Below are 14,809 nucleotides of genomic sequence, written 5' to 3' on the forward strand. Positions count from 1 at the left end.
AATCTCTAAAAACGATACACAATGAAATTTCCGAAAAGGCTGACAGACAAATCAGGGTGAGATAGAAGTCATATTTAAATAACTCAACAGAATACGATTTTCAATGAATACTTGTACATGACTTATATTAATATAATTTAAAACTTTGTAACATTTATAACGTATGCAACCCCTCATAATGCTATTAAAAGTTTGGTATTGAAAACGTATCCTATATCGTCACTATCATATTTTTTGTAAAATAGGTATAAGCCTAGTTATCTAATTTCTCTTCTAACTAAGACAATACATTTCAATTTGCTATATTTTCAGCTATATTTCAAATGCACCAAAGTTGATGATTCTATCACAGGATGTCTTTCGTGGCATTTCGGAAACTATTAAAATAATGTAAGTAAGTTCAAATACTATCAGACATATAAATTTTCTTTAATAATATATTTATAAGATTGAAGTTTCATCACCCAAAGTGTAAAGATTTTCTAGTAATATTATTTATATACCAAATGCATACTATTAAGAATATGTCTGTTAATGATTTCGGTACCGAATTAAACCGACTCAGACCACATAAAGCCTATAGATATAATGTGGATCAAGCTTTCGCATGAGCTTCTGCTATAAAATTATATATAAAAGTCAATAAGCCGTTTAACGGCGTGCTGAAACTTGTACATATAGAATCTTCTATTTGTCAGTGAAACACCAAAGCTCACATCAAAAAGGAAAGTGAAACTCGGCCAATCATCGACCTAAGATGGAAGCGTCAATCATTTGCACGAGTGTACATAAATCCCCTTCATCGCATAGGCGAAATATAGTAATACTTAGAAAGCAAAATGATGTTAAATCGGAAAATTCGTTTGACATTCCGACAGATAGACTGCAATAATCCTCTTACTCCAGGTGAGAGCGTCCTTCACAATTTGTCAGCTTTGCGCAGTTGAGAGCAATGAAAATGTCAATAACAGACTGAGAGGAGTGTTGTCCTACCACAGAGTTGTATCGGTGTACACACAAGATAGTACTTTGTTTCGGACATAAAAAGAAAAAAAATATTTTTTTGTCTGAACCACATGCCATAACCCAGCGACATACAATTGTACAAGTTTACATATTACCTCCCTATGTTGTAGTTTTATAGTTTTATTTTTTTCGGCGTATGTAAAAAAGAATAATACTATAGATATTTTCTGTTTTCCACCTGGCCTTCGTCCAGTTGGGACATTTAAGTGATATATGCATTTATCAATTTAATCTACAAATCGTTTCTAAGCATAATTTCTAGGAAACAATAATCGCCAATCAACTTGAAGATGGATCCAAGCACAATATAAATTATAAGACATTATTGCTTAAAAATTTCGTGCATAGTTTACAAAAAACAATATACGGTGCCAGCTCGACTTCCAAGCATTGAAGGCGTTCTTCGGAAGGCATTCTCCGGAATGATTCTTGAATCCTCTCTGTCGTCTCAAAATTCTTACCTTTCATCGGCCTTTTCAGGCAAGGAAACAAAAGAGTGCCGTGGGCTGTAGAGATGCTGCGAAAGCCTTAGGATGCCGGCCTTGCTTAGGTAGCTGTTCACAAGAAAGGCGGTGTAAGCCGAGGCGTTGTCGTGTTTGTCCTGACTTTCCAGGCGCTCGGACAACTGATCAGCCGCACGTTCGTTAGCTAGGAGCGCTCTCTACCCAAACCAGTCGGTGCGCTTATGCTCCGAAGTACAGTCGCGGCGGAAGAAATTCAATTCTATTACTTTCTGGAAAAACCTTTTAGTACCTCTTAACTTACCCAGAGTGCGGGAGAAGTTTTCAAAAAACTGGAAATTGGTGGCAAGATTGCTACTACATACAAGTAAATATCAGAAAGTAGCAGTAGTTCAGAATAACATACGAGTATTATATAAAATAAAAATAAGTAAGTTAATCTGTGAAAGATGCTCACATGTGCTTCACCTCTCAGCCAGAATAAAACTGCTACCCAGCAATGTAACAACCTTCTTATGTAAATAACTGTATCACATATTTACAAATACATACACACTTATGACTAAGTGCTCAAAGAAAATGAAATTGACATCAAGTTGACAAGCGTGGTCACAAAAAAGAGAGTCGATTATTGTCATAATTTTTATAGGAAAGAGTTGAGGCGGGTGTAAATTGTAGAAATGTAAATATATAAATATTTTGTATTTAAAATGATGTCAGCACTTTTTTCATAGTTGTGGTTAGTTGCATATGGATGGGTGGTATCCCGCCGCTTGAAGAATGTCTACACTGCTTTTGAGATTATAATTAGTTTGTAATGAAAATAAAAACAAACTCCGCTAACGAATTTTTGCGGAAATACACCTTTAGGGTATTTCTGACATTGAGAGGCGTTTCCCTATAATCCACATAAAAGTAAACATACATACATAAACATACGTACCTACACAAAATTACTCTCATATTTGAAATAATTTCAGACGTATTATTAACAGTGGTCTAATAAGGGTGCCCGATTTGCGGCACATTCCACCGGCAAACATTTTACAAATGATGTGAGTATATTTTCTTTGTTGTAATATGATAATAAAAACGCAAAAAATCGTTTGTATTTTTCTTTTCGTAATTATTTTCAGTGATCTCGACAACAATGAAATCACTCGAATCGATAAGAATTCCATCAATGTTAAGACTGATCAACTGTAAGTATATTTAATACTGCAATATCAGCGATCAAACGAATTTTTATTTAGCTTTGTAATGTTCAAATATTTTTTGTAGAATTTTAGCAAATAACGAGATAAGTTATATCGACGATTCTGCATTTAATGGCTCCCAGATCGCGAAACTGTAAGTATTTTCAGATATTATTGAATCTAAACTATAGGGTCGTTCACTAAGTAAAAACGTCAGCTGGTCTTGTAGAGTTTTTTCGCAGCCAACTTCACACTTAACCGCCTTACCGTTTTATACAGTGCGCGAATTTTGGTTAGCCGCGCTCCTAAATTTTAGAGAAAATAACTATGCACGCGACAGTTTTAAGTTTCCTGTTTTTCTGAACAATAGATCTTAGGGAATATACATACATATAAAGTTAGCATGCATATAAAAACAAGAGCATAGCGAAACTAAAATAACAAATTTTAATATTTTCCGACAACTGATGCGAACTTTGGTTAGCCACAGTCTTATCTTTATCGTTTTTGCGGTAAGTTCTGTGTTTTTAATATATATATATTTTTTTTTTGAAGTTTTGTTAACTTTTACGCTGATTTCGTGATTGAAATCGCTAGAAAAAAATTTTTAAATGAAGTGGGAAAGCGCCAAATTGAAATTTTAAAGGAAAATGGTCTTTATATCAAAGCAATCAGCCGGCAAATCAAAAGGTCAGAGAAAGTCGTGAGAAATTTTCTGAGATTAGGAGATAAATATGGCATATCCAATAAAAAATCAAGGAGAAATACCAAGATAACTCGCGGGCAACTTAACATTATTAAAGAAGAAGCTTAAAGAAGAATTACTAAACTAAAATGATGAAAAAAGGCCTGATGGATTCAGTTGTTACTGACATGATCTGCACGAAAATAATCCTCCTAGAATGAGCCGTAATTTCACGGGTGGATCTGTGATGGTATGGGATGGGTTTTCCTACCATGGATAGCTTAAATAATGTTTTATTGTGGCGAAAATGGATTTGGAAAAATATATTGAGATATTGGATGATGTGCTCATTGAGTAGTTGGAGGATAACGTCGAAATTACTTTTACCTTTCAGCAGGACAATGCTAGCATCCACGCCTCCAAGAAGGCAAAAGAATTTTTTCCTTCGCGCTTTATACCGTGGCTAGGATGGTCAGCTAGAAGTTCGAATTTAAACCCCATTGAAAATGTTTGGAACATAATTGCAAGGGCTGTATATGCGAATGGGCGCCAGTACTTAGCCGCACAAGAGTTAAAAACAGCTAATTTGCAGGCGTGACTGGATCTGGACAAAGGTATACTGCAAAAGTTAGTGGACTCGATCGCAGTCTGAATTTTCCAAGTAATTAATAGGAATGGGGCTGCAACTTCATACTAAGCGCGTAAAATTTGCTAAACTTTTGTGAAAACCTCTTAATTTTCTAATTGTTTGTAATGCGGCTAAGTAAAGTTTGCGTATAGTTAAGTTATATTCTCAATATTTTAACTTTTTTGTTTCTGTAATACAATTTCAAATGTAAAAATAGTTTCTCTTTTACCAGTAACGATGTCTTGGAAAAATTCTAACTTCAGTTACTTTTGGCAATAACTCTTATGTGAAACCACCAAAAAGCATGTGTGGCTAACCACAATTCGCGCATTGTATTTGAACAGCTGATATACGAGTATAGTGCTTGTTTGGAAAGAAAATTTTTGGAATAGTTTTTATGTGCTGCCCTATCGAAGATCGAAAACAGCATTTTAGTAATTTTTTACTTTTTTACTATCCAAAGAGTAAAAATGCAGTTCTAGCAAAACGAAAGTTATATTGTATGTACGGGAAAGATATGTTGACCGAACGCCAATGCCGAAATTGGTTCGTACCGGCAATTTCGATCTAGAGGATGCACCACATTCTGGAAGGCTTGTTAAAGCCAATCTGTGAGATTGCTGAATGAATATTAAAAAAATTGTGTGATTAAAAAAAAAGTAATTACTTAGCGAACGACCCAATACGCTGTAAAGTTGAGCATTGAAAGCTAAAAATTATTATTTTTGTTTAAAACTAATGAGTTGCTAAACCTGATAATAACATTCATTTGTTTGCTTTCTATTAAATTCGCCTAGCAGCAAACTTAGAAAAGAGACTACATATAATCATTTTTATGATTTTTTTCAGAACTTTACGACAAAACCGAGTTTTGAAGGACGTCCATCCAAATGCTTTCAATGGGATTAGCATACATGTATTGTAAGTTTTATATTTCTAACCGAGACAAATAACGAGGCACTAAGAAATAAACGCAAAATAAATTTCTCCCCTGTCAGATAGCTTATACAAATGTCGATTAAGAATCTGATTTAACAGAAACTCAAATAGAAACGGCATTTCTCAATTGCCTTGAATGATATCTCTTTGGTTATTAGCCGTTAACAACTATAGAAATTATCTACATTCATATAAAATATTAAATAGCATAAAATTATTTATTTCGTTGGCGTCTTGTTGCTTTGGTTTCAATGCCGCGTCAACGTACTCTAATTCTCACACGGAAATCTCATTTATCATGGCCTTATGAGTGTGACATTACGGTCGAATATTTGAAGAAATATAGACCAATGGTTCCTTTTGCCCATAAAGCATGCCAAACAGTGACTTTTGAGGAGGTAACGGCGTCTCAAAATCCATTGAAAAAAATAATGCATAAAAAATTTTGTGGAACGACATAATTTGGACGTCAAAATTTCAATGTTCTTCAAATTCAAAGTGGTGCATCTTTTTAGCGCTGTCTACCGCTGTCGACATACATATACCGAATTAAAGCCTAAAGTCTCAGCTAAACGATAAAAATTCAGCTGCCCCAAATTGCCCCCCTTGAAAAACCAATGTCAGAATGTCACGAAGATGTAAAAAAGTTGCTAAAAGAGACTTGATAAAAGAGAATTTAGTTGTATGGGAGTTGGGCGTAAAAGTGGGCGGATATTACTGAAATTTAACACCAACATATATAATGTCATAAATATGCTATGTACCAAAAATCAGTGCTGTAGGTCAAAAATTAAGTTTCAACCTATATGAGAGGTGGGCGTAAAATACAATTTTTAAAAAAAATTTTTCATTTTTTTCTTGATTGGAATCCAAAACAATGATGAACCAAATGTCATTGTCCTGCGACAACTCCTTATATTTTTAGCCGCAGTATGCACTAGCAGAAACCTATGCGCGGCGTCTCAACGATGCCTTGTGGATTACCAATTCTTCAAATGTGACAATTTTGTTTATTAACGTAATCATCTAACCAAAAGTGTGTTTCATCGCTGAACAAAATGTCCTTTTGAAAGTTGGTATCAGTGACCATAAATGTTTTCATCCCATTCAACGAACGTGATACAACCTTGTTGTTCGTTCGGCTTCTTGTACGAGTTGGATTGTGCAACCCCGAGCGCAGTTGGACTCATGCCGGTTATCTACTATAACGTGGTCCATGGCTACTCAAAATACGGACTCTGCTGTGCGGTTATGTTGACCGACTATTGGACGTACGTTTATTACCATTATTTTGCTAATACTCTCTAAAATACGCACTAAAAGTGAATTCTTCGTTTTTTACTATGTCTGAATTTATTGAACAAAGAAGTGCTGATCATTTCACCACATTTTCAACTAATACGAGTATCGTGCCGTAATCACCGCATTCGCCTAATTTACCTTCGTGTAACTTCTGGCTATTCAGCAAATTCCCATGAACACTCCGAGGAGACCGTTTTGATTCAATTGTGGATATAAAAGCTGAATCGGTGAAGGCTCTGATCTCATCACAACGATGGATTTTTCCAAGTGCCATGATGACTGGACAAAATTCACCTTTCAATTTGTTTGGTATACTCTATATTCTTGTTACAAACTAAAAAGTAACCAGAAAGTACAGTTTCTTCTAATTTAGTGTTTAAGCTTTACATAAGGCTTCATGTTAAGTACATTCCACGTATAGTTGTCTCAATGGCTCCTTTTAAAGGAATTTCAACTGATGTGCGAAACTTGGTTTTAAAATACAGGGTGACGCGCGAATCCTGCAACAAAAACAGATTGTAACAATTTTTTTTTGTAGGAGTATTCGAATTACATTTTTTTTATTTCGCAGTATTTTTTTTAAATTAATGCATGGGATACAAAAATATGATTTGGATAGCATGCTTTGCAGTCTGTCGTTTCCATTCAAATGGGATTTTGACGGCACTCCCATGATTAGATGGACTATTATGAGACGGCAAAAGATGTTTCCCGAATCTGGATGTTCGCGTTCAAGACAAAATCGTGGTTGTTGCATCAATTCAGGCAAATCCAAGAGTTTCGACTTTCAACCTATCGACGCAACCTGGAGTCAGCAGACTATCAATATATCGGATACAAACCGGTTAAACCCTCTAGACACCAAATTTTCAACTTCTGCGTTGACATCGAAGTGCTGCTCAGCTAATGCGTGTCCCATCGATAAAATCAAATTGTGGGTGGGGTATAAGTTCCAGCCAATTATTTTGATTGTATCCTGAACCAATTTTGCCGTGGCTTCTGGCCCATTTTGGTCCGCTTTCGATCAATGCATATATCAGCGATTAGTATTAACAGTTTTAGAAGCTCATGATATACTATACCCTTCTAATCCCACCAAATACTGGACATTTTTACCGAATTTCGCCTTCTTACCCAATCGATCTACAATTTTTTTATGGTCGATGTTGTTGTCTCGGATTAACCCATGATTTTCAACGTTAAGATTCTTAAAATAAATCAATTTTTAACCGCCAGTGACAATTATTCGATATATAATAAAAACTGATTTTGTTTCATGTCTTTAAAGCAAAATTTAACAAGCGTTGTTTTGGTTTTCCAAACAAGCGAAATTATCGTATGTATATGGAGGGAATCAAACCCCAAAATAAACCACGAAACGGAATTTCACCTAGAATGGGTGCGCAGTTCCATTAAGGTGTATTGTCAGGTCATACTTCCTTACTACCAATGAAACTTTGGAAACAAATTATTATCAAGAAACTCCATTTTTCGATAGTCCAGTTCAAAATTTTAAAAAATAACTAATTGTATAAAATAAATTAAAATTTGCTATACAATAAAAAATAAATGTTAATGTATCGACTAAAGAAAAAGATTTTACAGATGGTTTTTGTATTACGATTCGTGCGCCTCCCTGGCCTAAAACGGAGAAAAAATCTGCAATATCAAAACTTATTAAAAATTTGCCTAAATCAACGGCATAAAAAATATTAAAACTTTAGAAAAATAAAAGTGTTGAAAATAAACCGCGGACTGGTCGATCGAAAAAGCTTGGTCGGAGAGATGAATCTTACATTAAAAGAAATTGACAATAACCCACAAATATATGCATATTTTACATACATATAGGCGTACATATATATTTCTCAACAACATTTACTAATCGATATTCCGATTTCACTGATATCTCAACTTATATAGTAAATATCATATGAAACTATTCTCTTTTGTTTGTTGAGAGAGCCCATGATCACATGCAGAAAGCGAACTAGTACCTGAGTTTTTAAAATATCCATTTTACACATTTAACCATCATTTAATAAAAGCGCTGATATCGAAAAACTATATCATTTATTTAGCCGGCATACAACTGACCGACCAAAATCAAATTCTTATATCCTAGAGACTACAAAGAGTTAAAGAAATAATATTCGGCAGTTACTTCTAGATAGAATATTTAGGACGATCTAACTATGGGAATAGTTCGATATGCCAGAAAGTTTACCCTTATATGTGAATATTTAATCCAAATTATTTATCTTTGTACAAATTACTGACGAATATTTTCTTTCTTCTAAATCTTATATTTTGACACCTAAGAGACCTATCTGGCACTTCGTTGGTGAGTTTACCTCCGGCGGGCTTGCAGGACATTGAGGAATTGCGCATTGAAGATGTACAAACACTCAAAACTATTCCATCCATATATAATTTTAAGGTAAGCTTTACTTGCTTTCGCATAATTGTTCGGCAGACTTTATCTAAGATTTTATTACGTGCAATTTCCGTAGAATTTACAAAGAGCATTTTTGACACATTCCTTCCACTGCTGTGCATTCATATTCCCCTCGCGCCATGATCCCCAACGACATGCTGAAAGAATGAAAGAAATTGAAAAGTGGCAGCAGCGCTGCAAAAAGAATGACAATGATAATGACAGCGGGGATTTTTTGGAGATGACCACTGGAAGTGGAATCAGTGACAGCTTAGATAAGATGAGAGCAAAAGAGACTGAAAATGATTACGATGGTCGTATTTGGGGCGCCAATGGTGGTGGCATGAGTCCACCTTATGGTGGAGGAGTTTTCTACAGGTAAAATAAAAATTACTGTACTATATACATACAGTATTGGACAAAACTAAAGCACCCCTTACTGTGGATTTTTTTTATGTCTAAATTTTTGAAAAATATAACATGACTAGTTGGAGAATTAATATAGGTTACAGTTACGTACATTTTCATTTATTCATAAAAAAGTATAACATTTACCAATGTTACCATATAACATTTTACCAAAATAGTACCACGCGACTGTAAAAGTACGTTATTCGTTGAAGACGTTAGTAATAAACCGTTACAAATATTATTGAGACATTTTGTAAAAAGATTTTTGACGTCGTCACTGTTCAGTTGCGATTTAGAGTTTAAAATTCAAGATTGGCGGAAAACACTTATTCAGCCGACTTTACAAATAAAATAATAAGACTGGCAAAACGATTTATCTCAACATAAAATTAGTTAAAAATATTCGGTGGTGCCACGATTAATAAATAAATTTCAACAATCTGGCAATGTACTTTTTCGGCATAGCTGAGGAAGACAGCAAAAAACTTCATAAAGAGACGATTCATTGATCAAAAGGGTTACCCAAATTTATCCTACAGTCTTTTCCAATCAAGTACAGAATACTTTTGTTTACTAATTAATGCACGAATAATTAGAAGACGAGCTGCTGAGGGCGGGTTGTCCTGTTGGCGTCCCGCAATAAAGTCCTTTACTTCATCAAAATATTGAAAGATTAAACTCACATTTGCGACAGCTCATCTTCATTCTTTCTTCTTTACTGGCGTAGACACCGCTTACGCGATTATAGCCGTGTTAACAACAGCGCGCCAGTCGTTTCTTCTTTTCGCTACGTGGCGCCAATTGGATATTCCAAGCGAAGCCAGGTCCTTCTCCACTTGGTCCTTCCAACGGAGTGGAGGTCTTCCTCTTCCTCTGCTTCCCCCGGCGGGTACTGCATCGAAAACTTTCAGAGCTGGAGTGTTTTCGTCCATCCGGACAACATGACTTAGTCAGCGTAGGCGCTGTCTTTAAATTCGCTGAACTATGTCAATGTTGTCGTATTTCTCGTACAGCTCATCGTTCCATCGAATGCGATATTCGCCGTGGCCAACGCGCAAAGGACCATAACTATTTCGCAGAACCTTTCTCTCGAAAATTCGTAACGTCGACTCATCGGTTGTTGTCATCGTCCAAGCCTCTGCACCATATAGCAGGACGGGAATTATAAGAGACTTATAGAGTTTGGCTTTTGTTCGTCGAGAAAGGACTTTACTTTTCAATTGCCTACTCAGTTCGAAGTAGCACCTGTTGGCAAGAGTAATCCTGCGTTGGATTTTCAGGCTGACATTGTTGGTGCTTTAATACTGGTTCCGAGATAGATCTACAACTTCAAAGTTATGACTGTCAACAGTGACGTGAGAGCCAAGTCGCGAGTGCGACGACTGTTTGTTTGATGATAAGAGATATTTCGTCTTGCCCTCGTTCACTGCCAGACCCATTTCTTTTGCTTCCTTGTCCAGTCTGGAGAAAGCGGAACTAACGGCGCGGATGTTGAGGCTAATGATATCAATATCATCGGCATACGCCAGCAGCTGTACACTCTTATAAAAGATTGTACCTGCTCAATTAAGTTCTGCAGCTCGAATAATTTTCTCCAGCAGCAGATTGAAGAAGTCGCACGATAGGGAGTCGCGATGTCTGAAACTTCGTTTGGTATCGAACGGCTCGGAGACGTCTTTCCCGATTCTGACGGAGCTTTTTGTGTTGCTCAACGTCAGTTGACTATTAGTTTTACGGGGATACCAATTCAGACATCGCGGTATAAAGGCAGCTCCTTTTCGTGCTGTCGAATGCAGCTTTGAAATCGACGAAGAGGTGGTGTGTGTCGATTCTCCTTTCACGGGTCTTTTCCAACATTTGACGCATAGTGAATATCTGGTCAGTTGTTGATTTTCCAGCTCTAAAGCCACACTGATAAGGTCCAATCAGTTTGTTGACGGTAGGCTTTAATCTTTCACACAATACGCTCGATAGAATCTTATATGCGATGTTGAGGAGGCTTATCCCACGGTAGTTGGATCAGATTGGGCATAGCATACTTAAATTCCAATCGTTTGGGCATGCTTTCGTCCGAACATATTTTACAAAGAAGCTGATGCATGCTCCTTATCAGCTGTTTGCCGCCGTGCTTGAATAGCTCGGCCGGCAGTCCATCGGCTCCCGCCGCTTTGTTGTTTTTCAGGCGGGTAATTGCTATTCGAACTTCTTCATGGTCGGTTCGGCCGGTTCACCTTCTCCTGGCGTTGTACGTTCACTGCCATTCAGCAAGCTGGGGAAGTGTTCCCTCCATAATTTAAGTATGCTCTGGGCATCGGTGACTAGATCACCTTTGGGGGTTCTACAAGAGTATGCTCCGGTCTTGAAACCTTCTGTAAGCCGCCGCATTTTTTCGTAGAATTTTCGAGCATTACCCCTGTTGGCCAGCTTATCAAGCTCTTCGTACTCACGCATTTCCGCCTCTTTCCTTTTCTGTCTGCAAATGCACCTCGCTTCCCTCTTCAACTCTCGGTATCTATCCCATCCCGCACGTGTTGTGGTCGATCGTAACGTTGCGAGGTAGGCAGCCTATTTTCTCTCCGCTGCGACACGGCTCTCCTCGTCGTACCAGAGCTGTTATTTTGCATTTTTCGAAAACCAATGGTTTCGGTTGAAGCTGTACGTAAGGAGTTTGAAATGCCGTCCCACAGTTCCCTTATACCGAGTTGTTGACGAGTGCTCTCAGAGTGCAGGAGTGCAAGCCAAGTAGAAAATCGTACGGCTGTCTGTTGTGATTGCAGCTTCTCGACGTCGAACCTTCCTTGTGTTTGTTGACGTGCATTTTTTGCTGCACAGAGGCGGGTGCGAATCTTGGCTGTAACAAGATAGTGGCCCGAGTCGATGTTAGGACCTCGGAGCGCACTCACATATAAAACGCTGGAAACGTGTCTTCCGTCTATCACAACATGATCTGTTTGTTGGCTTTTCGAACCGGAGACAGCCAGGTAGCTTGATGGATTTTCTTGTGCTGGAATCTAGTACTAAAGATAACCATATTTCGGGCCACGGCGAAGTCGATCAGCCTCAATCCATTTGGAGATGTTTCGTCTTGGAGGCTGAATTTACCGACCGTAGTGCCAAAGATACCTTCTTTGCCCACCCTGGCGTTAAAGTCGCCAAGCACGATTTTGACATCGTGGCGGGGGCATCTCTCATAAGTGCGCTCCAACACTCATAGAGGCATATTTGGTCACATCGTCCTTCTCTTCCGTCGGGGCGTGGGCCCAAATCAGCGATATGTTGAAGAACCTCGCTTTGATGCGGATTGTGGCTAGACGTTAATTCACCGGAGTGAATGATAGTACTCGGCGACGGAGTCTCTCTCCCACACCAAACTTGCGCTCCTTTATATGGCCACTGTAGTAAATGCCACAAGGACCTACTCGTCTCTGTCCTTGTCCCGTCCATCGCATTTCTTGGACGGCGGTGATGTCAGCCTTTATTTTCACGAGGACATCAACCAGCTGGGCAGCGGCACCTTCCCAATTAAGGGACCGGACATTCCAGATGCATGCCCTCAAATTATGCTATAATCCTAAATTCGTTTGCCATGGTCGTCATCAAAATGGGGATCACTCATCCGAGGCTTGTTGTTCCATTTCATTGTTTTTTTTTTTTTTACGTGGCGGGTCCCCAACCCACCTCACAACCCTGGGGAGGGGATAATTCGCCTTCTTACTTTAGCTCGCCTTCAAACGGATATTTTTTTGGCTATCCAGATGATACTTGGTCTAAGACCGAAAGTCGTGAGCTGCTTGGGTCATATGTAAAATAATCGTTTCTGGCCACTCCCAAGTGAATGGTGATCAGAGAACTTTCCTCACTTGCGTGAACTTCTACACATGACTCCATCCTCCTTGATTGGAGTATTCAGAAATCTAATGCCATTTTTATATCAGACAAATCAAAATATAATATTAAAAAAACGAATGGCATAAGATGTCTGACAAGGCCGAAAGGACAAGGACTCAAACCTTAGTATTATATTGCGACCATTAAATATGGCGGTGGTAATGCTATAGTCTGGAGCTCTTTCTCTGGGCACGGGACTGGAACTATTCATATATTAAATGGAATTAGAGAACGGGATGCTACCATATGTTGAAAAGGATATGCCACGATAATTGTTGCTCCAGCAGGACAATGATCCTAAACATAACTATAGGCATTGAAAAACTTGGTTGCGAAGTTATAGAGTTGATGTTTTAGATTTGTAGGAGTAATCACTCGATCTCAAATCCATCGAGAACTCATATATATATTTTCCCGTAGTTCCTAGGTGGAACATAGGGCCTCGAGAACTCATGGAAGATCGTTAATTTCAAAATAAATATGGAAAACTGTAAATCCAAGGATCAACCTTTAGAACCTGAAAAAATTGCTTGGAATGGCATACCACATGATATATAGTAAATAATTCAATTTCTTCTTTGCCTAAAATATGTGTTTCAGTTACCCAAAATAAAGGATTAGCTACTATTTTTTAATTTTCAGATATTATTTTCAAACCGATGAAAAGCTTTATTTTAATAAAAATTAAAAAGCAACGCATTGAAAAAACGTCAAAATTTTACATTTATTTATTTATTGTCTGAAAACCGCTAAGGTCTAGCTGAACCATAGTAGGGGGTGCTTTAGTTTTGCCCAATATTGTACATATGAAGAGATCAAAACACTATTTTATTGAGGATGTTGCTATAGCAAAGTTTTGTTAGTGACTAAATAAAAAGAGAAAACAAAGCATGCTGAGCACAGGCAGCGAATTTGTATAAAAAATACCCGTGGATTACGCGCGGCAATTCAAACGGTGTGTACACATCTCTATGTACATACTTTCATGAACATATGTATGTACATGCATAAAGAGAATTTTTTATTGTTTTCGTATTGTTTTAGTCTTCATACTTACAACATATTTTAATAAATGTAAGCATCTAATAAGAGGATTCAGAAGTGGCATAGAACTCACTGAAAGTGCTGGAGATGTTTTGCAGTGGAATTAAATGAAACATTTTGTAGGATAAACCTTTATGCAGAAAGTGACATAATTTCAGTTTTAAAAGAGAAGTATTTAGTCGTTTATAATCAGTGTTTGTTTAACTCTTTTGATTTCATCCATAATAATGTTTATTATTGCGCCGTATTCCGCCAATGGAGTCAGGGTTAGAGGTTCTTATGACAGATATTGTGCTTTTCTTCCAATCATTGATTTTAATATATGACTTCTAATAGTCACACAAATCGTTAGTACTATCAATCTACAAATTGCTTTCATTTTTATTGACAACGACAGCAGTTTAGCCCGAACCGATTTGGTTGTAAACAATGAAGAGAACGAAGCCGAAACAGAGGTGAATGACTACTTCGCGGAAGAATTTGGTACATTTCACTCGGTAATCACTATAAACCCTGATGTCATTCAAACCGACGAGTATTGCGGAAATTTTACATTTAGGTGAGTTCAAGAAGATAAGTATCTAATTAAGTCTGTAAGTAAGTTAGCATGCAGTTACAACACTTGTTTTCATTTACTATTGTTCACAATGGCATTGTGTCCCTCACAAAGCTTGTGGAGCGAAATCAGTCCACAAGTATAATACAAGTATTTGCATCTGCAATATTAATTTACCCACCTTTAGGTGAAATCCATGCCAACTTTTTCCTAAAAAGCTTTGAAATTATACACTC

The 14,809-nt window shown here is 37.3% G+C and overlaps 1 protein-coding gene across 10 annotated transcripts in view; it reads left to right on the forward strand.

Annotated features, from left to right (window-relative positions):
- LOC105226623 (follicle-stimulating hormone receptor) overlaps nucleotides 1–14,809 on the forward strand; it is a 69,411-nt gene that overhangs the window by 39,876 nt on the left and 14,726 nt on the right. For 9 of the 10 annotated variants that reach the window (XM_049447233.1, XM_011205591.4, XM_049447236.1 and 6 more), the window contains 8 exons: nucleotides 313–390; nucleotides 2,468–2,542; nucleotides 2,624–2,689; nucleotides 2,769–2,837; nucleotides 4,846–4,917; nucleotides 8,560–8,677; nucleotides 8,751–9,052; nucleotides 14,415–14,576. In XM_049447233.1, coding sequence (XP_049303190.1) covers nucleotides 313–390; nucleotides 2,468–2,542; nucleotides 2,624–2,689; nucleotides 2,769–2,837; nucleotides 4,846–4,917; nucleotides 8,560–8,677; nucleotides 8,751–9,052; nucleotides 14,415–14,576 — 942 coding nt within the window. The remainder of the gene's footprint in view (nucleotides 1–312; nucleotides 391–2,467; nucleotides 2,543–2,623; nucleotides 2,690–2,768; nucleotides 2,838–4,845; nucleotides 4,918–8,559; nucleotides 8,678–8,750; nucleotides 9,053–14,414; nucleotides 14,577–14,809) is intronic. The other variant, XM_019990427.3, reaches the window with a different exon arrangement.

The sequence above is a fragment of the Bactrocera dorsalis genome, chromosome 2, assembly GCF_023373825.1.
Source record: "Bactrocera dorsalis isolate Fly_Bdor chromosome 2, ASM2337382v1, whole genome shotgun sequence".
Lineage (NCBI taxonomy): Eukaryota > Metazoa > Arthropoda > Insecta > Diptera > Tephritidae > Bactrocera > Bactrocera dorsalis.